The sequence below is a fragment of the Cheilinus undulatus genome, linkage group 13 (assembly GCF_018320785.1).
Source record: "Cheilinus undulatus linkage group 13, ASM1832078v1, whole genome shotgun sequence".
Taxonomy (NCBI): Eukaryota; Metazoa; Chordata; class Actinopteri; order Labriformes; family Labridae; genus Cheilinus; species Cheilinus undulatus.
The window spans coordinates 30,734,452-30,760,730 of NC_054877.1; the positions used below are offsets into that span (position 1 = coordinate 30,734,452).

Genomic DNA, 26,279 nt, shown 5'->3' on the forward strand with positions numbered 1-26,279 from the left:
AAACATCTCTTTTCCGTTCCCATTTGTCTAGAGTAATCACACAACACTTGGGTATGGTAAAATTTAAAAACATTTTATTCAAGAAACTCCTGTTAGTGCTCTGTTTAACAGCCAGAGATTGAAATATGGATTCTGCAAGGGCATGATCTGTTTATTCACAAACTGAGCTCTGGATTACTGTGGAAAGTTAGTTTTAACTTGACTTGAGACAGTTGAGAGTGTTATTTATATAAAAAATTATGTGCGTGTGTGTGTGTGTATCACAAAGTAAGGTGCACATACTATAGAAATGATTTTAAAAATGCACTTTCTAATTAAGAATATTTGTTTCATCTCCAGTTAAGTCTTTGGCCTTTAGGGCATTTAACATGAATAACTCATCGCAAATAATAAATACAAATAATTCTGCCAAGTATTGAAAAAAAATGTACAAAAAACCTATAAAACTTCCCACCCCCTGCCCCTCAGTCAAGACTGAAAGTAGTTAATGTGCAAAAAAGCTCAAACAGACAGTAGCTGAGCAGGATCTTCTCCCACAATGCAACTCTCCTTCAGTAATTTGCACAGACTTGATAACTCAGAATGTTTCAGTCCTGCAATTTATTTCTCTTTTGAAGCACATAAGTTCTTTTTGATATTTACAGTCCAAACTGTGCAAAGACAAAGCAGGAAAAAATAGCTAAATTTTGAGTTCATCACTAAACAGGAAACTAGTCAGATCTGGTTGATTGTTAGGAGTAATGTTTGTTGTGCAATGTCATCATCCAGGGCTTCTTTCTGGGTTTTTCCAGTTACCCACCCCAGGTTTATTTTTCTCTCCTCATGTTGTTACTGGGAACCTTATCTTCATATTTGGCATACTTGAAAAAGCCACACTGCAGAGAAAAGAAAAGGAGAAGCCATTTTTGTTAAGGGAAAAATATTTGAGGGCATTCTGAGAAAGAAAATAGGCCTGATAAAGCAAAGAGTTTCACAAGCAAGACCTGAAATACAATGAATCCAGTAAGAGGTGTAGCGAAGCCATCTCTGCTCCTCTTGTGGAAGGATAGAAGTCTTTTAGTGGAAAGAAAGAAAAAACTCCATGCCTATAACAGTAAGTGCCTGTAAGCCATCACTTCCCCCGATCATGCAGGTAAACTGTAACCATCCACACATATCTGTGTGAAAACCAGTGAAGAATGAACTCAGCAAGAAATGAAAGCTTTTATTAAAGTAGTAGTGTCACAGTATGAGAAATGTCCACTGCCTGGCAAACACCAGAAAGCTGAACTTCTGTAGCAAAAAGGAGCAGGAGCAAAAAGTTTCACTCATTCTTTAACAGTTTGATCATTTTACCTTCTCTCTCTTTCAAGCATTTGGTGTCAGCCTCTCTTTTTCTGATGGGTCCTCTTTCTTTTTCCCAAAGAGTCCACACTGAGGAGAGGAACACTGTTAGAAAATATGTACAAGGTGTTGTGTATACCTACTGTTTTTATGAACATGGTACAAGAAAGAATTCTTCAAGAATTCTAACTTTGTGTCAGTCTTTTTCACATCAAACCATGAAAATGTGAGTGTGATTTTTTTTGTGTTTTAAGTAATGGAATTGGGTGTCTCCCAATTTTTTGCTCTGAAGTCCTACCTTCCAGAGAAGGAAAGCCAAAAGAGCCAAAAGCATCAGCAAAAAGAGGATAGTCAGCACGATGATCCACCACGGTACTCCAGCGTAAGCGCCTTCTGCTCGTCTCTCTGGAAACACTGTCAGTTTTGCCTGAGGAACACGGAAAAAAACAGTACATCTGTTTTAAAACACATAGGTAAGCACATGTTTTGATGTTATTGTGTAATAATCTCAAATATTTACATTTGTCCCAGCATTCTGGAGCACTGCGTTCTTTGTTGTGCTATCAACATTCAGAGAGGCCTTTACGATCACCTCCACGCGATGCAAGTCAGAATAATCCTGTTTGAAAGATCAATGACATAAATGGGCCAGTGTAATTATTCTGGAAAGGTTATCTGACTTTTTGAAACACACTTCATCTTGTGGATACATTTTCCACTATAAACTGTGATGTTTGATCTCTTTCAGTGGTAAAGTTGAGTAGAAACATGTTAATTTTTTTTCTGCAGTCTGTTTTACCTTGATGAAGGTGCTGTTCCAGAGGCGAGAATGCAGCGTTATGACTGCATTACTGTCCAGACCCCCCAGGGGGCACTGTATCTTCACACATTTAGCCCCACTGTCGCACGACTGTCAAAACAGAGGGGAACACAGTTACAGCTGGATCCCTCCTAATGGCTACATAAGCTAAATAGAAAACAGAAGATAAAGGATTGGTAGGGTTGTGTTACCAGAGTTTTTATTTTCTTCGAGTCAACTAAACGTGAAATTGTGCCTGCATGGTTTGCATTAGAGTTATCTGCAGCTCTTCTGTTTCTGGAGTTACTTGGTTTGCTGACTGGTATCTAAAAACAGAGAAGAAAAAATACAACACAACTTTAGGTTTAACATCTTTTATTTTCTCAATAATGTGTTAAAGTTTCTTCTCATAACTGCTGTGTGCAAAAGCAAAGAGAGTGAGCAGCACATGTTGATTTGATGTGTTCACTCACCTTGCTAAGAGGGTTAAATTCTCCTTTGGGAGTGCACTGCATGCCCTCAACTCCAGTTGAGGTGATATCCATCAGGTAGAGCAGCCACGCTCCTGTCTCTGTCTGTTTAGGCCAGTCAATGTTTAAGGTAGCAGTGCCGATGCCTGTCAGGCGTTTTCCCCGATTAATAACCTGAAAATCAAGACAGGAGTGGTTAGATAGTACTCATTTTTTATCTTTATTTGCAAATTCTTACAAAATATATCAGTATGTATGTAGTTCTCTATTATAGTCTGAGCTGTATTTAAGATTATGTATTAGCAGACTTTGATGTATGCAGGAAAATAAGTTCATATAGGGAGCAAAAGCACATAGGACACAAAAGCATTGATGACATGCCAGCTCTCATCAGCAGTAATTATAACATAATAAAACATTTTTATTTGTATGTTTTTTCATCTAAACAAATCCGAATTTGGTGCAAAGTGAAGAACAAGGGAATGAAGATAAAAAAATAAAAACATGCAGGTTTTATGAACCTGAGTATTATAACCGTAAGCAGGAATAATAAATATAAATTCAGGACCATGACAATTAGAAACAATGAGTAAAGCAGAAATAAATACACATAAGCACAGCAGCAATCATGGGCCTCTCATGCTTTTTTTGTGTCTCTCAACAGGCGGTGGCGCCCTCAGGTGGTCAGGGAGGGCATTCCCAAGCCTTGGAGAAGGATTTGTTTGTCTTGCACACAACGTTGATTCAGTCAACTAAAACTATGACTAAAAGTGTTAGTTGACTACCTTTCTCATGAGGGAGATGAGACTATAGCAAGCTTAAAATGGATCTGGTGATAAAAACTCGGACAAAAGTACATTAAGTTTTCATTAAGGAGGCTAAAAATAGACTAAAATGTTAGTGTTGTTTTTAATAGTTTCTCAAGAATGGACTAACCCCAATTTCAAAAAAGTTGGGACAGTGTAAAATGTGGATAAAACAGAATGCAATGACTTGCAAATCTCATAAGCCTATATTTTTATTCACAATAGAACATAAAAACATATCAAATGTTGAAAGAGACATTTTAACACTTTATAACAAAATATTACCTCATTTTGAAATTGATGTTGCACGCTTGCTTCTAAAAGAACTAACAAATGCTGGAAAAGTAAGTGGTACTAGTTGGAAATGGCTAGAGGTATCTGGCACCTAATTGAGTTTAACTGGCTACAAGTCAGTATCATGACTAGGTATAAAAGGAGCGTTTCAGAGAGGAAAAGTCCTTCAGAACTAATGATGGAAAGAGGTTCACCAATCAGCAAAAAACTGCTTCTCAAAACTATGGAACAATTTCATAAAAATGTTATTCAAGGTATACTTATGAAGACTGAATATCCCACAATCTACAGAACATAACATAAAAAAATCAGAGAACCTGGTACAGGAATTCACTGCATGGGCTCAGGAACACTTCCAGAAATCGCTGCCTTTACACACAGTTTACTGTGCCATCTACAAATGCATGTCAAAGCTATATCCCAAAAACAAGAAGCTTTGTGTGAACAAGTGCCAGAAATGCTGCAGTCTACTCTGGGCCCAAGGTCATTTACAAAGGATTGAGGCAAAATGGAAAACTGTTCTGTGGTCAGATTAATCAAAATGAAACCTCCATATAAAAGTGCAGGTAACCTCATCACAGAAACACACTGGTGAGGCTTTTACTTTGAAAAACACACCAAAAGGAGTGAATTGATTGACAGGATACATACAGCGGTGCTCAGAGATCAGAGTGCAGTTCTCAGTGCAGACAAGTTTCTGCATGACTTGTTCTATGAACGAATGCTTGTCAGCTTCATACTGGACTATGTTCACACTTTCATTTATGCACAGTCAATAATTGTGCTCATTTCAATGTGTTCACGCACAAGACCTGGCATGGAGACTGGAGCATAACGCCTAGTCTAGTCTGGCTCAGTTGAGGTGTTTACATGCAAGAGTAAAACGATCACCAACATTATTATCTAGGTGAGTTGGTCTGACTTTGAGAAATTCAAGAAAAGCATGATTTGTGTCGGACTATTATGCTCATGTGTATCTTTACGTGCACACAGTTTTAGTTAGACCAATGCAATAATACTTCCTCTAACTCCATGTAATTGTAATTTGGAATAATTTACTGGGTTAGGAAAGTCCAAAAACAAAGAGGATAGAACACATTTCCATAGTGCTGAGGAGTAAAAGCCACTTAAAAAAAAAAAAAAAAAAAAGTTCTTGAACTCACTTTGAACTGGTGTTTGACCGCACTGCCTATGTCGGTCTCAGTCTTCATGGCTTCCTGATCTTTGACTTTTCCTGAGAAGTAGAGCTGAGATGGCTGGGCCATTCTGGAAAGGCAGAGAAACACAGTCAGTGTCATCAGGTGAAATGTTTGCATTTGTGAGCTTTAGCGCTACGTCAAGCTGTTACTCACCCTGTAACTGAGAGTTGCAGCATGAGGGCCACCTTTGCCTTTGCTTTAATAGGAGCTAATTTCTGCTGGTCGCTCGTTCTAAAGGATCAGAGTTTATACAAGGTGAAGTCATATACTCAAATGTTTGAAACCACTTTGAAACAACCTTTTTTTTTTTACTTCAAAGCATAACATTTTAAAATATATACAGATCAGTTTAGGTAGATTTGTGTACATACGTCTCGAGTGTAAGATTAACCTCCAGTTCTGTTGTGTCGAGAGAGATGCCCACTGTACTCAGATAAATGTATATAGTTGCCTAGACACACAAAAGCAAAGCTGTTGTATTAGGGTATGAGGGTAAATACGGAGGAAAGGGTACGATGAAGGAAGGTTTCCCGCATTTCCAAAAGGAGATTATTTTCTCACCTGTGCGTCACGTCTGAAGGGGTTTCCAAGCTTGCAGCCAAGATTAGAACCATCTTTGTTGGCCATACATGTTACCTGTTGTTTCTGAAATCCAAAAATAGTAAAATTATTATAAGTCGGAACCACAACCTTTTTTTTTTTCCGTCTTTCAAGCTCCTGTGAGGAAAGTCTTATATAGTCTTAACATTTCTGCCTTAACACAAATGACCAAGGCCCGACTGAGCTGATCCTGAGTGGTCAGATGGATTTCTAGCACGTTTGATATTTTGGTTGTACAACTGCACACACTCCTGCAGTGAACCATGAGCAGAATCCCCTACTTTGGGACAATAAAATCACAACAAAAAGAAATGCGTTTTTGATGTGCCTTCCCTGACTATAATAAAGGAAATAAACAAGCAGGACACAGGCCTACCTTGGAATCTCCAGCTAAGTATTTGTTATTATTTAGCAGATAGTTGTGTTTATTAGCCATGCCGTTTATGTGTGTAGGAGAGAGATGGCCAAAAAGGTTTGTAGCCATTTGAGGCACGATGAACAGCCAGTAGATATGACTTCAACCTCTATTTCACCATAAATGCCCAGCTTAAAAGTGGCCAAAGGAACTTTGAGTGTGAATTTGACAAAGAGAAAGAGAAACTCACATTAGTTGGAACTTTGTAAGTAGAGTAGCTAAGAGAGTGTGGGAAGGAGGCGTTCAAAAAGGCTTCATGTGCATCATCTCCATTCTGGTTGGTCACTTGGATTGCCAGGACAACCTCTGTCTGGTTGCTGAGAGTGATCACAGGCACACCATCTTCCCTTCAGACAGACAGACAGACAAGTTATGAGCCAACAGGCTGACATGTGGAAAAGAAGAAGAATTGAATGAACATGAAGCAGTGCAAAGACATAAACTAGCACAAGGCTTTACAACAAAGCCATCATAGCATAGGGATGTTCAATAGTACAAATACAGTCATGTGCATAAGTTTTAGGAATGTAGGGCGCTGAGGACCCAGTGTGCCACAACCTGGGGCTCAGCAGCCAAGATCAAACTCAACAGCATTTCTTTTGTCACCCCTGGTAACATGCCAGGAGACCACTGGAGGTTTTCAAGCCCTTGGGACATCCACAGCACAACCATGGGCTCATAAGTGGGTGGGTTGTAAGGTCATGGCAGCCCTTCACCCGGACAGTACCCTAAGCTATGCTAAATTGTCACATCCATCTTTTACTTCAGCCTAAAGGTGTGGACTTAGTTATTTTTTTCAACAGATTATTTTCCCATACCGCTGGTAATATGCAAGGACATCCGGAGCACAGCTGGGTTGTGTCAATCTCCCTTCCCTGATGGCGTAGTCAGGCAGCATACATGTCACATCCATGCATTAATGCAAAACCTATTTTTGGCCCTAACATACATAAAACTTATGCACGATACTGTAGTTAGTTAAAATACTAAATTATAGTTGTCATGTATCTGTACTTTACTTGAACATCTTTTTTCATGACAACTTTACCTTTTCCCCCAACAGCTCAGAGACACAGCAGAATTCATAAAGTACTGATAAATGTAACCAAAAAGGTGTGTGTATGTGTGTATTCCCTTACAGATCTAGTGGAATGAGCTTCTCGCCGGAAGGGGGTATGTGACCGTAGCGATATTTCACTTGCAAGTTGCTCTGACAAACGTTATCAGGGCCACATCCCTCCTTCTGGAAATTTAACTGCAATCACATTAACAAACACAACATCAGCATCACATACAATAGGAGAATGTATAAAACTACATGACAGTAAATAAAAACTAATTTAGGTTTGGACCGTTTGTTTGACCAAAAAAAAAGACAAAAATGAAGAAGCCACATGAGCTCTGACATCTCTTGATTATGAGCTTTCACAGTATTTTGACATAGACAAGACTCACATATTAACCTAATTATCATGAAAGTAAACCACAAATAATCATAGCCTTACTTCATTCATAAATAACCAGGAGTAAATACCATAGTTCGAATTGTTGCTGGCTCATCTGCATCCAGGACAGGAGCCGGTGGAGCAGTTGAGCTCTGTCTGCGTTTTCGTTTGGATTCCTTGATCCCCACAGAGACATCAATTGGGATCGCACGCAGCTTGTCTTGAATAGTTTCCTGCAGAATAATGACATGGTACAGCTTTACACACCACTAACAACAACCTACTTAGATGAAAAGAAGAGGAATACATTGTCACCTCATCTAACTCAAGCCGACGTGTGAAGCAATTTCCCTGGCCTTTTCCTTCCATGGCAACGACTCCTTTGTACTCGTAGTCAGAGGAATCAGCAAAAATCGCTCTCGATTTAAGACCTTTTTCTTTTAAGTCGGCGTCAGCTTTGAGAGAGTATTCCACACCTAGATGAGGAGAAGGAAGTAAACAAGATTGACAGAATCAGAGGTAATGTTTCTTCAGCCTCCGTATGGTGTCTAAAGGAAAACAGAGAGGTTGGCTTACTGAGTTTAGGTGAGTAGCTCTTTGGGTTGGCTGTGTACTTGAGGCATACTTTGACATCCAAGCTGAAGACACAAAACAGTTCATCCACAGGCGGAGACAAAGATTAAAACTTTTTAACAGACAGGATCTTGCATCATATTTTTCTACAAATAAAAAAATCTATTTGTTACCAGAATTTTGGGGGACAGTTCTTCTTAGTGAGGTCGATTTCTTTGGGGGAGAATGTGACTTCTTTCTCGATGCTGATAACTGGAGAGGCTCTAATGAAATAGAGGGGGAAAAAAGGAAAAAAAAACGCTTTATATTTGATCTTTTTTTGTTGTTGTGTTACTTGTGTGAAAGGCAGTTTTTTTTTCAGAAATATTGGTGTTATTATAAACAATTGAAAATGGGAAGCTTTGACTTCAGATTGCAGGAAATGCAAATCTGAGCAGAGTTAATTTTGGCAGCTATTTCTAATTTTAGTCTTTGACTTTTGATCACATGTATTTTAGTTTTAGTCACATTTAATTCATTCCTACCCTTTTTAGTTTTAGCCAACATAAACTTACAAACATTTTAGTCTAGTTTTAGTCCATAAGAAGTCCTCACATTTTAGTCCAACCATTTATTCTCTTGCCTAAATCTGGTACCAAGCCATGGTAGTGTGTTCTATGCACTCTGCCAAACCTGGAATCCCTGCTTTCTACAGCTGAGAGACAGAATAGCTACAGCTGCATTGTTTTTCGACAGATTTACCCACGATGGAGAAATATCATGGATTTTTTTTTTTTTTTTTAAAGATTTTTTTTTGGCCTTTTTGCCTTTATTTGATAGGACAGTGGATAGAGTCGGAAACAGGGGAGAGAGCGGGGAGAGACATGCAGGAAAACTACACTACATTTTAGTCTAGTTTTAGTCATCTTGACGAAAACTAAACTGACTTTTTGTCAGTTTTAGTCATCACAGATCCATTTTTGTTAGTCTAGTTTTTGTCATGGAAAAAAAGGCTGTCGACGAATAGTTTTAGTCAACGAAATTACCACTGAATCTGAGGAAGCCCACTTATACTGCATGTTTTATGGTCCTGTGACAAAGTTCAAGAGTTTTGGGACAGAATACATGCCAATAATATTTATGAGATTATAGGGACTCAAGAAGTAGGCAAAGAGACACCAAGGAGCTCCCATATCAGGCATTTATTAACAATCAAGAACCAGCATGCTCTTCCTCAGACTTGTAAATGCACCGTAGAGTTGCCATCTTAAATATGTGAACATAGATGTATTGACAGTATACACATACTATTTCTGGGTATGCCTTACTCCTCATAGAATCCCTCTGAATGTAACTTTGATACTTTGAATTTATAATTTTCATGTTGGGATACCTAATTAGATACTGATAGACTTCAGCTGTGTTAGGTCATATGTATAACATACTGTACGTTAAACACCATAAGACTGTTTTAAAATCAAACCATTTAAGTTTTAAAGGACCATATGAAACGTAACAGAAACAATATTGCAATATTGTGAGTTTCATGCATAAAGTAGCTGGTTAATCATAGTTATTAACTGTATATTTAAGTTTATATAACTGAACCAAAACAGCTGCTCAAATATTCACAAGACTGCAGGGAATTAAGCTTGCTTGCTTAAAATTTCCTCCAGAAGGACCCCCAGATTATCAGATACCTTCTTAATGCATACGCCTTACTTTGTTTAAATAACCAGGGAGGAGGGGGGATGTCAAGCTTTCTGTACCCCTTAGCTGGCCACTTTTTCCCACAGACTGACTTCCCTATATGTCTGTGAAAAGCCCTGGTTCAAATTTGATTTAAAAAAAAAAAAAAAAAAAAGTTATTTATTTCTTTGGGAGAAAATAGAAATCTTTCTTTAATACATATTCCATATATCAGAGTGAACATAGTTTCAAAGGGGACATGTTTTACCCTTTTAAGACAGGTTTATATTGGTCTCAGAGCCGGTGAAGTCTGTTGCTGAAAAAACACTCCAGCATTGGATTTTTGCAAGTCTAAAAAACCTCTCTGTTTCAGCCCCGCTCAGAACGAGCTGTTTCTGTGTCTTTAAATGTTACTGAGCTGTCTGACTCCGCCCCTGACCACGCACTTCTCAGGAAATGGATGTGGCCTAATGGATGTGGCTATCTTGATGCTCCTCTTAAAGGCGGAACTTTCTTCCAAGCAGGGAGGGCCGCCTGAACCTGGAGGCAGGGCTAACTCCCCACATGACATAATGAGGGGAAAATCTGAGAAAAGCTCATTTCAGCACACATTTTCTGATAAGTTAAGGGGGGGGGGTTCTGGTACTTGAGGGGAGTGTGGACAGGCCAGGGGCACATATTTTGTTAGAAAAGCCTGAAAAAGTAATTTTTGCATAATATGTTCCCTTTAAGCATGGTAGAGATGTTTGGAGGGGGAGAAGTACCATTTCACTCACCTGAAGACAAATACAGAGTCAGAGAGGGATCCAACAGCCAGGTCAGGGTACGAGTTCTTATCTAGGTCCATGTTGCCCACCAAAGAGTAACCAAAGAGTTTGACTCCTGGCTGGCCTGAAAGAACCTTAAAAACCAAAAACCAAAACTTTTACTTCAGTATATAATGATAGAGCAGAAAATTTTTAATCCAACTCAAATGGCAGACCAAGTATTTTTAATAATTCTAGGAGCTTTTAGGAACTATATGTAAAAAAGTATAAATCCATACTATGTTAGATGTTCCTATTTGTTTGTTTAGTGCAGTGGTTCTCAACTGGTGGGTCGGGACCCAAAAGTGGGTCGCAAAGCTCTCCCTAGTGGGTTACTTATGTATACCAGGGAAAAAAAATGTGACAAAAACTCTGTCCACTGAAGCCCTAACTGGACACACAGAATGTTGTAGTTACAGGATGTTTTTTTAAGTTTTCCTTTGATTAGATTAGTAAAATTCAGTATTTTTCTCAAGATTTCTACCTATTTATCTCCTTTTTGTTGGGAAATAAAGCTGGTTTACCCAAGATAACAAGGAAATTCCTCAGGGGATTTCCAAAATGTCCATGCTATCTCAGGAAAATGAATTAAGATAAGAAGTATGCCTGCAAATCCTTCTGTAATGATGTGTTACGTTTTTTTTGTTGTTGTTTTTTTTTTGTCCCATCTCTTTGTTCAATTAGTTTTTCTACTTAGAGTCCAAACATCAACAGTTTTGGAGTGTTCTTATGTCTTCATGGTGCAACTGCAGCCAAGAATACTAATAAAATAGTGACTACTAATTAACCAACATTCATGAAATAATGATGAATTCCTTTTTATATTTTGGTCATGATTTCTCTTTAGGATGAAGTGGTGGGTCCTGATATTTGACCAGTTGAGAACCCCTGGTTTAGTGTGAAGCTGAAGGATTAATCCCACAAGCAGGTTTTTGGTCTCTGGAGGGATGGCCAAGTACCAAGAGGGAACCTGCACCGGGAGGACATGTAAAGTCCACACAGAGAGGCCCTGCATGACCAGGATTTGAAACAGGAACCTTCTTGCCGTCATGCAACAGCATCAAGCCCCCATTCAGTCCTAATCTCAAATGATAAATATTTAATTCAAAGTAATAAGGAGGATCTTTCCTTTGTATGGATACTGGTGCCCACCTGTGGACAAAGTTTGTATGAAGTCTCCTTATAAGCACTATGCAGTCTTAAGGATCTTTTAAAGTCTTTTCCTGCATCAGCTCAATCGTATTCAGTTTATCTTTGAAGAAATACGATACAGTGTGTTGAAATATGTGATCCTTGGTTCAACAAAACTGGAGCAACTAGGTCTAGTAGCTTCAGAGGAATCACTGCTGAGGGCGCACAGATGGTTGAGTGGTTTAAGGTGCTACCCATGTACGCAGGTGGCCTGGGTTTCGAATCCAGCCTGTGGCCCTTTACCACTTGTCTCTCCCTACTCTCTTTCCTGTTTCCAAGTTTATTCACTGCCCTTCTCTATCTAATAAAGGCATGAAAAGGCCCCAAAATAAGTCTTAAAAAAAACAAATCACTCCTGAAATGACAAATTCAAATTACTGTGTATCGTACCTGTGAAGCTTCTGTAGATTTGAGTCCTGTGGCTGATCCATGGTAGATGAAGACCTTTCCATTATCCTTATAAGGAGCCCCCACTGCAAAATCTGACAGTAACAAAAACAACAATGACGTCACACTGTATAGATACACGTACATCACAGGTCAATCAAGAATAAGGATATGCACACAAACAAAATCTGCAGTCTAACCTTGGTAACCATCCAGGTTGATGTCTCCTAGGTTTGCCACTGCCAGGCCAAACATGGAGTCCTTGGGTCCGTCTATTCTGGTGGGTACGATTTTATTCCATTTCCCATTCTTGTTGACATAGACATAGACAGCTCCTCCAATAGCTCCATTCTTCTCAAAGTACTGAGGTGCTCCCACCACTATGTCCTCCCACCTAATGATGACGTTTCTGTGAGTAAGAAGCACTTTTAAATGCAGAAGTTACAGATTGTTTATGTCAGCCATACCCGTCTCCATTGAGATCCAATACAGTCAGATCATAGCCAAAGGACGACGACAGTCCCTCTCCTTCCAGGGTGTACTCGTCTACCAAGATGTTTCCTGAATCACCTTTTTTCAGCAGCACCACCGCACCACTGTGATTTGCTCTTGGAGCTCCCGCCACTACCGTCAGTCTGCCTTCCCTGTTGGTCAGTTTAGTCCCAGAGTCCAAAGAGAAACCTGGGAGACAGAGTCAGACAAGCTTGACGACAGGGATAGAGATACACTCATACTGTATGTTACTCTGGCACAATGTAAAGACTAAAGTGTTGGACAATGACTGGCATGAGTTAGAAGAGCAAACAGTGGTTTACCCAGGTAGGCGTTGACAGGAGCAGGGACCAAGTCAGGGTCTTTCTCGTTCTCATCTCCGGTCTCAAAAGGACCATCACTGTACTCTAATTCTTCATAAAGAGTTAAATTATTGTTTACCATCTGTACAATACCTAGAGAAGACAAAACAGGAGGAGAAGAAAGACTTAGCATAAAAGGATAAAAAACAAGACAGAGCTAAGCCAGCTACATTATTAACATTGGCCAGTGTAGCTAAGTTAGCTTTAGCAATATGAGCTTTGGCAAACATAGCTAAACCTAAGGTAGCTAAGGTATCGTAGAATCTGCTTTTTGAGCTGAGCTTTAGCCACACAGCTAAGCTATTTATATAGCTTCACAGCAAATGAAACTACATAAGCTCTGTGAGCTACATTAGCATATTTTCATGGAGGATGATCTTCTGTCCTGTAAGCCAGTGGTTCTAAACCTTTTCAGCCCGCAACCCTTAAAATAAAGGTGCCAGAGACCGGAGAACACAACTGTACCAGAAGGTGGTTGAATACAGCCATGCACAATCAAGAATAGTCATGTGCAGACTAGGCTGCTCATAAGGGGGATAGATGGGACAGCTCTCTGGGGCCCAGCCTAACTGGGGGACCATGGAGGTCAGCAAAATCATGATCAATGGTAAATTAAAGCTGTGATATCCATATTTTATGTTTAACCTTAATAATAACATTTCTTATCAAATAAACATTTTTTCATTCTTTTATGTCATAGTAAATAGCTACTTAAAAATGTAAATCCCTTTTCTTAAAATGAGAATCAAAATGTGTTAAAAATGGCTAAAATTGGTTGAAAAGGTGGTGAAATGCGATCGTGAAAGTAGCAGAAACGGGTTAGAAGTGGCAAAAAAAGATAAAGGGGGCAAAAAATAAACTAAAGATGTCAAAAATGGGTTTAAAGTGGCAAAAACAGGAATAAAAATTGGGAAAAGAGGGTTAAAAAACTGGCTGAAAAGGGGTTCAAAGCGGCAAAAATCTGTGGGAAAATTTTGGCGAAATGGGATGAAAAATTGGTTTCAACTGGCAAAAACTGAGGCAGATAAATAGGCAGAAATTAGCAGTGATGGGTTAAACTGGCAAAAATATGCATAATAAATAGTGAAATGTGGTTCAACGATGAAAAAAGTGTTTTAAAGAAAAGGTTAACGGTGACAACTAGAAAAGTACTCGGAGAGCGTTAGCCCTATCTCCCAATAGTACAGAATGCTTTAAAAAAATTCCTGGATCCAGACAGTGATCCGGATCACTCCCAAGTGTCAGTGTAAGATCCCACACCTTCTATTTATTCCAATACAAATATTGATTCTTACCATTTTTGTTTGTAGTTCCCTGTTAGGGTTGTGTTAATTATAAACTCAGATGAATAATGTTTATTGATATAAATAATCCTAATTCGGAAGATATAGCACATCAAATCCTAACAACCCCTTATTACTAACTATTACTTACTATCAAATAAGATTACCATTATAAGATTACCTTTCCAGTTATACGCTCCAGTAGCCCCATAGATGATGTAGTGGTACTGCTTGTCAAATATGGCAGAGAGCCCCTGCTGGCAGGAGCCAAACAACTCGTGGCCTGTCAGGCGACCGTCACAGAACGGCGTTTTTTCTCCCTGCTCATACATGTTTGTATCAATGGTCAAGTCCGGCCCCAACACGATACAACGGCCAGTAATGCTACGTGTGTCAATGGTAGGCCACCGGCGCTGGTAGCGATGGGCACAGGCCTGGCAGGGAAACGGAAACAGAAACAAGCAGGCGAGGTGAGGGGATGTTGGTTGACTCAGAGTAACAAGATGTTACCAAATACCCTTGAGGATTTAATTTGATGTCAAATCAAGTTTGAGGCTCTTTTTGTTGGTTTCGGAAAAAAACATAATATGCACATGAAGTGACAATGCAAATCAGCTGCAGGTCTGATTGATCAACTTGATTCAGAGCTTCACTGAATATAACTTATTAAACTGGCTTAATAACTGGCTTGAAAGTCTTGAAAGTCTTGGTATAAATGAACATTTTGTTTCTATGTTCCAGCATCCTCATAAAACGACATTATATTTTGGATCCTCTGCACCATTACTCTTAATTTTGCTGAAATTAGACCTGTAAGCCTCATTTAGGGATCTGTTGTCTGCCACCTTGTGGTAACAGAAGCACATTGTAACTATCAGTGTCCATTCAAAATGACTGCCATATAACCAAAACCCTTTCAATTTTAGGATTGAAACTTTTTTATTTATGCTTGATAATGTTTGTAGTTTGATATGGCATGGATATTTGGTTTTATAGACAGTTTTATAAAGTTTTATTAACAGTTACATGCTACAAAACAAAAACCCATATGAGAACACTGGGACTTTTTACTAGTGTAAAAATAAAAAAACTATTGCTAGGACAAATTTGGTAAGAAACCAACAGTTAATAGGTAAACGTGGGTATAAATGCATTGCACATGGTTCAAATGAGTCTGCATGGATTTTATTTGTCTGGGATACATTTCCAGAGCATATTTAATGTCCAAATGTGAGCTATGAATACACAAATAGCCAACAATAATGAATATGCTCTAAAAATCATCGAATAGCTTTAAAAAAAAAAAAGGCAGATTTTAACAAGTCTTTAGGCCAGTTGGAACTTGCATGAATAAAAAATATATATATAGTTATCAGCGACATATCCTTTCTTCTGACACTATACAGACATTTTTATGTAGCCTATTGCATCCCATATAATCACACAATAATCCACCAATTCATTGTTTAATTTCATTTCAACTTTGGCTCAGCTGATCAATGGATATACCTTAAGTCCCTGGCTACAGAATGGTGTTTTCACTGTGTTATACAGAAAATAGACCCACTGTCTTCATATGAACCTCCTTTAAAAAAATACTTTTGAGATACAATGTTTGGTTATTATACTTAACAGGTCCTACTAATCCCAAACAAGTAGGAGATATAAATAATGCAAAACAAATAATAGCTCAGCTCTGAGGAGGCTAAAGGTGTCTGGGTGAAAATTAAAAGGGTTAAACTTGGATAAATAAAATCAAAATCAAATCATCTCTAAGTAATGCTATCCATAAAATATAATTAGTCCAATGTGACCTTTGAATGTTGTTTATTCACAATTTTATATTGTCATGTTGGAGAAAACCCTATTAGAGAAATTTGGAGATTTTTTCGCAGACAATACATTATAAAATTGTCACTAATTTATCTACTTAAAGTTTCAGCTCGGAGACTAGGTTTTTACTATCAAAACAAAACTGCTTCATCTGAAGGTTAAAATCTGATGGATTGACACACGTACCACAACTCTTCCTCCTGGCCCCTGAGTGTTAACCGTAACGCCCATCCACTGGTTCTCTTTGCTTTCTTGACTTTTATCCTCTACACAGGAGGAAAAAAAGACACAAAGAGACAGATTACTGGCTGAAAGACAACATGTGTAACATGTACAATGACAATTTCTCAGGGAACTGTGAGCTATGTACCAAAATATCTCACCAGTATTGTCAAAGTTAACTCTGTCACAGGTTGCTGATGAGGAGCTCATGTCACAGCTGTAAAGTCCTCCGGTCACTTTAGATATTTGACCACTCAGGGCTTTTGCTCTCGGGGCTCCAACCAGCAGTCTGCAACATACACATTAATTTAATGAACTGCTGAATGCAGAAAGAGTAAATGCACATCACACAATCAGATCAGAGTTGTTTGACCTGATGCCACCATGTAGACCTGCTTTAATGTTAAACTGAGTGTTATTCCCCTTTTATGATGTATTGTACCAAGCACTACCATCCTAATGAGATTTATTTATGGATGTCTGCAGCTAGGTGTCTCTTGTTTCTTCAGGCTCTGTGTTGTGGGTGGGCACTATCTGTTGTACTGTGCTGTTAATTTCTCCAACTAACTCTATGACTAAAAATGTTCAACAGCCTTTTTTCCATGAGAAAGACTTGACTAAGACTAGAACTAAAAAACTGATCTTTGATGACTAGAACTGACTAAAAGTAAGTTTAGTTTTCGTCAAGATGCCTAAAACTAGACTAAAATGTAATGTAGTTTTTGTTAGACATGCAGAATCTGTGCTGTTACTCCACTGTAGGTAAATCTTTCAAAATACAATGCATCTGTAACCTTTATGCCTCTCAGCTATACACCGCTTTCCACATTATTAAGCAAATGACATTTTTCTCTTATTTTCCAAAATATTTATGCAAATGATAGTCAGAGCATTTCCCAAGTCACCAGCCTTTTGAACAAACTTTATAATAATGACTGTTATTGTTTTTTAAACAAAAACCTCAAAATGCACTTTTCCACATTATTAAGCAGGCCACAGGTTTCAAGCAATATGGAAAAGAAAAAGGATCTCTCTGCTGCCGAAAAGTGTCAAATAGTGTAATGCCTTGGAGAAGGAATGAAAACATTAGATATTTCACAAAAGATTAATTGTGATCAACGTACTGTGAAGAAATTTGTGGCTGATTCAGAGCACAGATGGGTTCATGCAGATAAAGGCATAATGAGGAAGGTTTCTGACAGATGAATTCATCAGATTAAGAGAGCAGCTGCTAAAATGCCATTATAAAGCAGCAAACAAGTATTTGAAGCTGCTGGTGCCTCCGGAGTCCTGCCAACCTCAAGGTGTAGGATCCTCCAGAGGCTTGCAGTCGTGTATAAACCTACTATTCAGCCGCCCTATCCAATGCTCACAAGCAGACCCGGTTGCAGTGAACCCAGAAATACATGAAGACTAATTTGCAAACTGTCTTATTGACTGATGAGTGCCGTGCAACCCTGGATGGTCCAGATGGAGGAGAAGTGGATGGTTGATGGATGGCCACCATGTCCCAATAAGGCTGTGACGTCAGCAAGGAGGTGGTGGAGTCATGTTGTGTGCCAGATTCATGAGGAGAGAGCTGGTAGGCCCCTTTAGGGTCCCTGAAGGTGTGAAAATGACCTTGGCAAAGTATATAGAGTTTCTGACTGACCACTTTCTTCCATGGTACAAAAAGAAGAACCGTGCCTTCTGTAGCAAAATTACTTTCATGCATGACAATGCTCCATCTCATGCTGCAAAGAATCCCTCTGTGTCATTAGCTGCTATGGGCATAAAAGGAGAGAAACTCATGGTGTGCCCCCCATCCTCCCCTGACCTCAACCCTGTTGAGAACCTTTGGAGCATCCTCAAGCTAAAGAACTATGAGGGTGGGAGGCAGTTCACATCAAAACAGCAGCTCTAGCAAGTCTGGCATCCTGCAAAGAAATTCATGCAGAAACTCTCCAAAAACTCACAAGTTCAATGGATGCAAGAATTGTGAAGGTGATATCAAAGAAATGGTCTTTACGTTAACATGTAACTTTGCCTGTTAAGATTTTTTTGATTGAAATAGCTTCCTAATGCTGCAAATTCAACAAATGAACATTTTCAGTCATTTACAACCAAAAAAATGTTTTAAAACTCTGTCGTGCTTAATGTGGAAAAGTGCATTTTGGAGTTTTTATTCTTAGAAAAATAATGGTTATGATTATGAAGTTTGTTCAAAAACATTTGAATTATGCTCTTGTGGCTGATGACTTGAAAAACACCCTGACTGTCATTTGCATTAATATTTTGGAAAATAAGAGAAAAATGTCATTTTCTTAATAATGTGGAAAGCGGTGTAGAGAGCAGGGACCCCAGGTTAGAAGGGGTGCAGAGACCACACTACCATGATTTGGTACCAGATTCAGGCAAGAGAATAAATGCTTGGAGAAGACTAAAATGTTGTTGAATTTTTGTCGACTAAAACTGTAAAGGGTGAAATTACTAAATAGTGACTTAAACCAAAAGGCATCTAGAGACTAAGACTGACACTAAAATTAAAAATAGCAGTCAAAATTAATTTTGGTACTGTATTTCTGCAGCTGAGTGAAAATGGTAATTTTTCAGTATTTTAACCATGTCTCCGGGGTCTCTGTCAAACAGTATTAAATGTTTATCATGTGGAGTGTTATGGGGGCTACAGTGTAGTGGTTAATCTAGCTGTAATGTGAGGAAAACTTTATTTGTAGGAACAAACGCAGGAAAAACTGTTGTTTTAGATCAGCACAAGCCAAAATGTTTCCTACCTGCTGACATAGTTCATTGATACCTATCAGGAGAGCAGTAGAGCTTTGAGTGCATGGCTCATTTGGGATAATGTTCGTGAGATTGCCTCCAACTCTGCTGGTGTTTACAACAGCTTTATTTTACTTAATTTATTGTTAGTGACTGTTATACACTACTCACCCACAGGCCTGCCCACAGAATTGGCTAGGCCTCTGAAAAACACAGTGATTGGGCCCTCCCCTGTAGCAATTCATTTACAAAGTCATTGCACAGTTACAGTTACAGATACCTCAGTTTGGAGTTCAAAAGTGTCAAATATTATTGGGTCTGATGTTTATATTGTTTAAGTTTGCCACTTTTTAACACTTTTTCTCCAATTTCATCACCCATCTATTCTACTTTTAAGTGTTATTAATCACATTTTCTGCCACTTTAAACCAGTTTTTGCTATTTCTGCTACTCCAAACTAATTTTTATCACTTTTTGCCACTTTTAACCCTTTTACCACCTTTATGTCACTTTTAACCCATTTCTGCCACATTTAACACATTTATGCCATTTTTAAAATTTTTTTATCCAATTTCTGCCATTTTTGCCACTTTCAACCAATTTTTGCAACATTTTTCCCACTCTCAACCTGTTTCTGCCAATTTTGACCCACTTTGCCACCTTTTTCTACTTTTAACCCATTCTGCCAGCTTTTTGCTAATTTGAACCCATTTTGCCACATGTAACACATTTTTGCCACCTTATTACCATTTTAACCCATTTTTGCCAATTTTTGGCAACTTTTAACCCATTTTTAACCAATTTTTAACTAATTTCACAATTTCTTTTGCCATTTTCAATCAACTATTGCCACTTTTTTAAACCACTTTTAACTCATTTTCAACCATTTTCACCCATTTTGTACATCATTTTGCTTTTATTGAATTATTTTTCCTCTAATGTTGTCCTAGTTTCTTCTACTTTATTTTTTGGCCACCTGACTTCTGACATTATTTTCCAAAAAGTTTAGTTCAGTGTACCCATCCATTGTTAATAATACCTAACTATGATGTAGATACTTGGAACAGACCGCTGTACAAATTGTGGAGAATGGCTGCAAATGAGTTCATCCTTAAAGAAACAAGGTCCAAAAGAGTAATAGGTTGTGCCATGGTGGAGAAGTCCAGTTAAAAACAACAACACTGTAATCAAGAAACTCAGGTCGAGAGCCAAAGGTTTATAAAAGATTCAAAAGGAGAAAGCTGGCAGGACATTTGTCGTTTGTTATGACCACAAACAGAGGAAGGAAATTAAGGGTGGTGGTGAAAAGAATGGTAGGAGTATACCAAATATCTACAGTGCCAGTCTACAGTCTAAGGGCAACACATAGATATGCTACTAAAGTCATTTCAAGCAGGGTATAGCCCAGAGAACTTAAGTGCTACAAGCAGGAAGAGTTTAAGCTCGAATACAATAATTATAATAGGGGGGTAATGAACAATTTCTTTTCACAACAAGAGCTTAAACTAGCCATTCATAAAGGCAAAACCACAGCACCTGGGATGGACGATCTGGTATTAGATAAAATACTTGCACTAATCAACACAGTGTTGAAAAATGGTCAGTTACCCAAATACGAGAAACACTCAGTTGTTGTTCCTATGCAGATGCCAGGTAAATTGGTGCATCATTGGGTCTGTTTAGTTTTGCATGTGATTAGTGTGTTGTCGTTTTGCCTCTTTTAAGTCAGGGGTGGTTGTCTGTTTAGCCTGAATAGGATCATCTGAGTGCCATGATCTTTGGTCTGAAAGCTGCCAGCCTTCTCCTTTAAGTTGCATTTCAGTTTTAGTGGTACTAATGTTGGGGGATTATCTTCCATAGAGTGACTGATAGTCTTTGTTAGTCTGAAAGCTGCCATTTAAGTTTAAGTGGTACTTACGCTAGTTCAGGTTTTTGTGTGAGTCAGGGGTGGCTGATTATGTAGCCTGACAGGGATCATCTGGGCTCAATGATCTTTGTCGGTCTGAAAGCTGCCAGCCTTGTTCTCTCTGTTGCGTTTAAGTTTTGGTCTACTTACCTTATGTTAGCTTAGTTTCACTTGTTATTTAGTGTGTTGTTGTTTTGCCTCGTCTGAGAGAGGGATAGCTATCTAAGGGTGCATCTGTAAAAGAGGGCCTGAATATATTTTTCAGTCTGAAAGCTGCTAGCCTTGTATTTTTAGTGGCATTTAAGATTTAGTTCTGCTTTTGTTAGTTAAGTTCCTTCTGTGAGTCAGGGATGGCTGTCTATTTAGCCTGACTGAGATCATTTGGGCCCAATGATCTCTGTCGGTCTGAAAGCTGAAATGATGATTTGAAATTATTTCTACAACAAAGTCAAAGTGTGTTGTTTTTGGCTATAAAAGTCAAGCTTTAAGGCTCGGCCTCAGTTTTTATAAAATCTGATTGAAAAGGGTAAAAAAAAATCCTCTGTGTTTGGTTTGAGGAGAGAATGGCATGTAGGGTAGATATAAGGGAACCAGCTGCAAGTAGAGGAACTTACATGATCTACACAGCAGTCAAAATTCAAATGGGGTTGCAGCGTCTTCTGTGCTCAGGGAGTTGGATGCAGGCCAAAGCACTAAGAATATAGTATAAGGGCTGATGAACAGTCTTTAAGATGGCATATCGAAACTACTTCCGGTTCAACCAAAGATCAAGGACTGATGAAATAAATTACTTGGGATGAGGCTAGAGTTAGGCTGATTGTCCTTGATAAGGACCAGAAGTTAGAAGTTTATGCATACTCTTTGGCTCCATTGCTCTGTGCTGATTCATTATCTCACCATTAGAGTTGTGTCCTATTCGCACAGGAATAGCATTACACGGGGATCTCCTTTAATTTGTAATAACTGCGCAGGACGTCTGTGTTTTTAATCCCATGTGAATCGACCATGTCTGTTTTTTGGGGAGTAAAAGTTCCAAGGCAAATTTCCTACCATATTTCAGCATGAACATAATTGCAAATTGGCATCTCTGTAATTTAGGGTGGTAATTATGTTTCACGGTTTGTGCAGCTTTCATGAGCCTTTTTCTGATTAAAAAATTATAACAGCAACATAGGGAGATTGTTATCAAAGTTCTGACATATAGGTCAGAAATAGTCCTTCTCTTTCAGTTAATTTCAGCCTATGTGCAAAAATGGCTTGATTTACTTAACTTATGTATTTAAACCCTGCTGTCCAAATGTGTGTGCGAACAACGCTTCCTACAGTTACTCTGCCTGACCTTATATCAGTATTATTTAGACGTACATTTCAAGAATAACACAATTTGCTGTTTAGTGGTGAGACTGCAACAGGTGTGAGAAGGGTTGTTGTGGATGTGCAATGATCCCAAATTCATAGACCGCAGAATGACATCAACGGCATAAAAACTGTTCATGTTTAGAGGTTCATATTTAACACGAGACGTCTCCTTTCCCTTGCATTAATGGGAGGGATGCTGGACTTTCTTCCTCTTCCTCTGTCTGATTAGCCTCAGTTATGCATAGGTGATACAGGCAAACTGGATGCATAATGAAAGAGTTAAACAAGATATTTTGCTAGTTTATTTGTCATGGACAGCTTGCTACTGATATAAAATGTTAAAATATGTAGAGAGAGAAAAAAATCTAAGCGCATGTTGTTTATGGGAAACTCTGGTTAACAGTATGTAAAGGAAACATGATGAAAACCTGCAGAACCTGATGTGCGAAACATTTAATTATTTTGTTTTAATGAATTTTAGAAATGAAAACTCGCTGTGCATTTTCAGTGCAGTAGCCATGCAACCATGCCAATAGTTTGTCATTTAGTGGTTATTCCGCTGGGATACCTTTAAGAATGCAATTACGTCCCACTTTGCCCCTCCTATCTGTAGAAGTGAATATTTTAAAAGCTCATCTGTTTTGGTTTGAAGGATAGAAGTTATGCAGAACTAGGGGTGTGGCTGATATATCTACAAGTCAGCACAGAGTAGCAGTTTGTCAGGAGGCATCAGCCCCACCTCAGCCCCACCTTTTTGTTTCATGGTTCATCTAGGGTTAGTTTGAGAAGGTGTTTTCATTAAAGCAACGACTGCAGATTGGCTTCAAGAGGTCTCTTCAGTAACCATAATGCTGATGTCCCTCAGGCCTTGTCCAATATTTTTGTGCAGTCTTTGGTTGGTGAAAGCTTGCAAAGCCTTTTTCAGACAGAGCTGATACCCAAACATAAATTACAGTTTTACATGGTTATGCTTTTCGATGTTAACAGTCACTGATTGTTACTTTACTCAAGGGCAGAACTGTCAAAGAAGGGTAGTATTTACTTGAATGTATTTATTCTCCAAATATGATCACTATTTACTTCAATCAATATAATTAGTACTTCATATACTTAATGAGCTCATATATAACAGGCAGTCAACAAGATCAGAAATACTTTATGTTCAGTTATGTGCCTGAAGTCAATGATCATATCTTTATTTTTTGTTGCATTCAGATGAAGATAGCTATCGTCACACCAACCTTGAAGCTCAGATAAAGCAGAACCATGATCATTCTCTGAACCATGAAGCAGAAATAAAAGGACAGTGTCATTGGAAAATGATTAAATCTGTTCCCCTGCATCAGTCGGTGTACATGAGAAAAAGCAAAGGTGAAAACACACAACCCTGAGGTGAGTCTGTTCTTGATAGTTCTGTTTGACTCTAGTCCATTTACAGAAACCAGCTAGACCCTGTGTATAAAAAGTTTTAAATCAACAAAAGTTTAAAATGAGAAGCAAATCTCTCAGTAAGAATGTGTGGCTGCATCTTGTTAAGAAAAGAGAAATCAGCAAATAAATGTCTGTCATGAGCCCCAGGTTTACCAGGTGCTGTTATTCAGTGTCCAGTATAAAGAGATTAGCTCCTTTGTTTGGCTCATAAGAAAATGGCAAGGAATCAAGTTCTCCATCAATAAGATACAATAACATTTTTTCCCCAAAATTTTTCATCACAAGTGATGTAAGAGCATCAGGTCTGATCTCATCATCAAGATTTTCTGAATTCTTTGATTAGGACTAAGTACAATTGTAAATGTCTTCCAGATTGTGAGTATAGAGGTCGGCACACGTCTGAAGAGCCAGGTAAAACACCACTAAGCTACCCGAGTTGCACAGAAACCTTTATCGCATATTGATCATTTCTGTAAACTCAAACTTGCTTCACAGGAAAAATCCTCAACTAGATCTTGGCATTTTAATCCTCTGCTCCTTTCTGACCCTAATTTTATCACTTTTGTTTCAAACAAAAATTCACGAGACAATTGTGTAAAAGATCTATGCATAAAGAATCCATTATTAGGGCCACTCTATGAAAAAAAATAGTAAACTTGAAATTGAAAAGTTTGAATGTAAATTTGTCAGAAAAATCTAAATGTTTGACTGTAAAAGTCAGGAATGAACATGAACAAAACTAAGAATTCCAGACCCAACCCCTGTTTTAATTTGGCTTCTTGTTCATTTTTGACTTGACGCTGTTGTAAATTTACAGTTTTTGAGTTTCTAATATCATAGTTAAGGACTATCTAAACTTGGACATTTCAAGTTTTTCTTCATAGATATACAACTTTATAATCTCAAAACTTTTTCTTTCCTCTCCTTATTTCCAGCTGTACTATTAAACTGCCAACCTAAGAGCCCTAGTCTCTATTTCTATATAAAACACAGTTGTTTGGCACTACAAGATTTTAAGGCAATTCAAACTTGCCTGTGGTCCGCAGAGCATCTCTCTTTTCTTTTAATCTCAGAAAACCCTTATTTTTTTTTCTCCCTCTGGTACTCCAGGGATATACAGAATTTAGAGTGCCTGTACTTTGATAATATCTTTGCAAACTTCCATCAACTCTCAGATAAATGTAACCTACCATGCCTCCCCTTTTTTTGTTATTTAAAGGTGAAAGATTTTGTCAGAAGGAAGCTTCCCAATTTCCCCATCCTGCCCACCTAAAAGGGGAGTCATGCCAAGATATATGAATATATAATCTCAATTCATGTACCTCCTAGCTATTGCAAAAACACCACCAGGAGGATGAGCCTTAGATATTGGAGATAATGTGTAGGATGCATCTTTTGATCACATACATTCTTCCTCAATATGTGCATGTCACAGCTTGATTCAGTTTAAAGTTCTGTATCAGCTACATTACTGACTCTTTAGGACTATTTTAATTAAGAGTTATTATCCTGGCATGTAAGGCAAGGACAACAAAGTTTTAGAAAAATATCTCACTCTGTGGCTCTTACATTCTCTTATCTTGCGGTTCAAGCTGCTGATGCATTGCCAGAGAGAATCCGAACAAGCTATCCGGGTCCCCGCTCTTCTTCAGGACATTCTCGGTGTCCAGGTTAAAAGCTGACAGCAGCCCACATCCCGAGAGAAAGGCAAGCAGCCAAAGTCCACAGGTGGGCCCGCTTACCTCCATTAGAAATAAATATCCTTAAATAAATTTTTTTAAAAATCCCTTGAGCTTCCAAAGGTGAGTCCTGTCTGAAGAAGGTGATGGAGTGTGACTGACTGAAGAAAGGTTCAATCTTGTCCACTTTACTTGCACAGGCAGCCCCTCCCACTGGCCTCCCCTGGCACGCAGACAACACCATCCCACCATGCCTAACACAGCCTGGAGATCTAACTGATATTATCATTTTAGTTTTTGAAGATTGGTTGATGCTTACAAAACACCCAGTGATATGAAAGTCCTAGACAGCAAAATGTTAGATGCTATCAAAATACATTTGTTTGCTGCATTATCACACAAAAGCAAGGGGGAAAGGAGTAGTAGTGAGTCAATTTTACTTTTTGCTAACATTTTTCTGCAAGCAACAGCAGCATGGGACAACATGATTACTAATTAATACAAAACAATTCAGTACAACATGATTCAGTATTCAGAATAAGAAGAAATAAAAGACACTGAACAGATTATCATATGATACTGCACTATATAATGCAGTATGGTACAGTAATAATAAGGTATGTATCAAACACGATACTATACGGTTCTATAGATGCATTCAGATCACAGAACTGATTTGACGCTCTGTACGCTCATGTACATGCATATGAGTTGTGTTCATACCAGACACCAGTAAAAACATTTACTGTTACAATGTCATTAAGCAGATATTTTTATCCAAAGTGACTTCCATCTGGGACAGGTATTCCTGGTGTTAAGGAGGGCCCACACTGGACACTAGTGCTCTGACTAGGATTTGAACCCCCCAGTCTCCCATAATACAGTGAACAATGTCAACCAGTGAGCTATCCAGCGGCCATTTGCACAAATAAATTACATGTAAAGTCAGTGTGAACATGGGAGTAGGCGCAAGTTC

At 38.5% G+C, this 26,279-nt stretch overlaps 1 protein-coding gene across 1 annotated transcript; it reads right to left on the bottom strand.

Moving 5' to 3' along the window:
- Positions 1 to 92: 92 nt before the first annotated feature.
- LOC121520087 (integrin alpha-6-like) lies at positions 93 to 25,440 on the bottom strand. The gene is made up of 26 exons (XM_041803341.1): positions 25,194 to 25,440; positions 16,330 to 16,457; positions 16,133 to 16,212; positions 14,295 to 14,547; positions 12,792 to 12,923; positions 12,444 to 12,657; positions 12,177 to 12,370; positions 11,980 to 12,071; positions 10,369 to 10,493; positions 8,098 to 8,187; positions 7,928 to 7,989; positions 7,667 to 7,827; positions 7,441 to 7,584; positions 7,046 to 7,161; positions 6,097 to 6,253; positions 5,453 to 5,536; positions 5,263 to 5,342; positions 5,045 to 5,122; positions 4,856 to 4,958; positions 2,596 to 2,766; positions 2,335 to 2,448; positions 2,123 to 2,233; positions 1,844 to 1,942; positions 1,622 to 1,750; positions 1,336 to 1,413; positions 93 to 875 (listed from the first exon to the last, which is right to left on the bottom strand). The coding sequence occupies exons 1-25, from the start codon at positions 25,370 to 25,372 to the stop codon at positions 1,348 to 1,350; spliced, it is 3,162 nt and encodes a 1,053-aa protein (XP_041659275.1). The 5' UTR covers positions 25,373 to 25,440; the 3' UTR covers positions 93 to 875; positions 1,336 to 1,347.
- Positions 25,441 to 26,279: the final 839 nt, after the last annotated feature.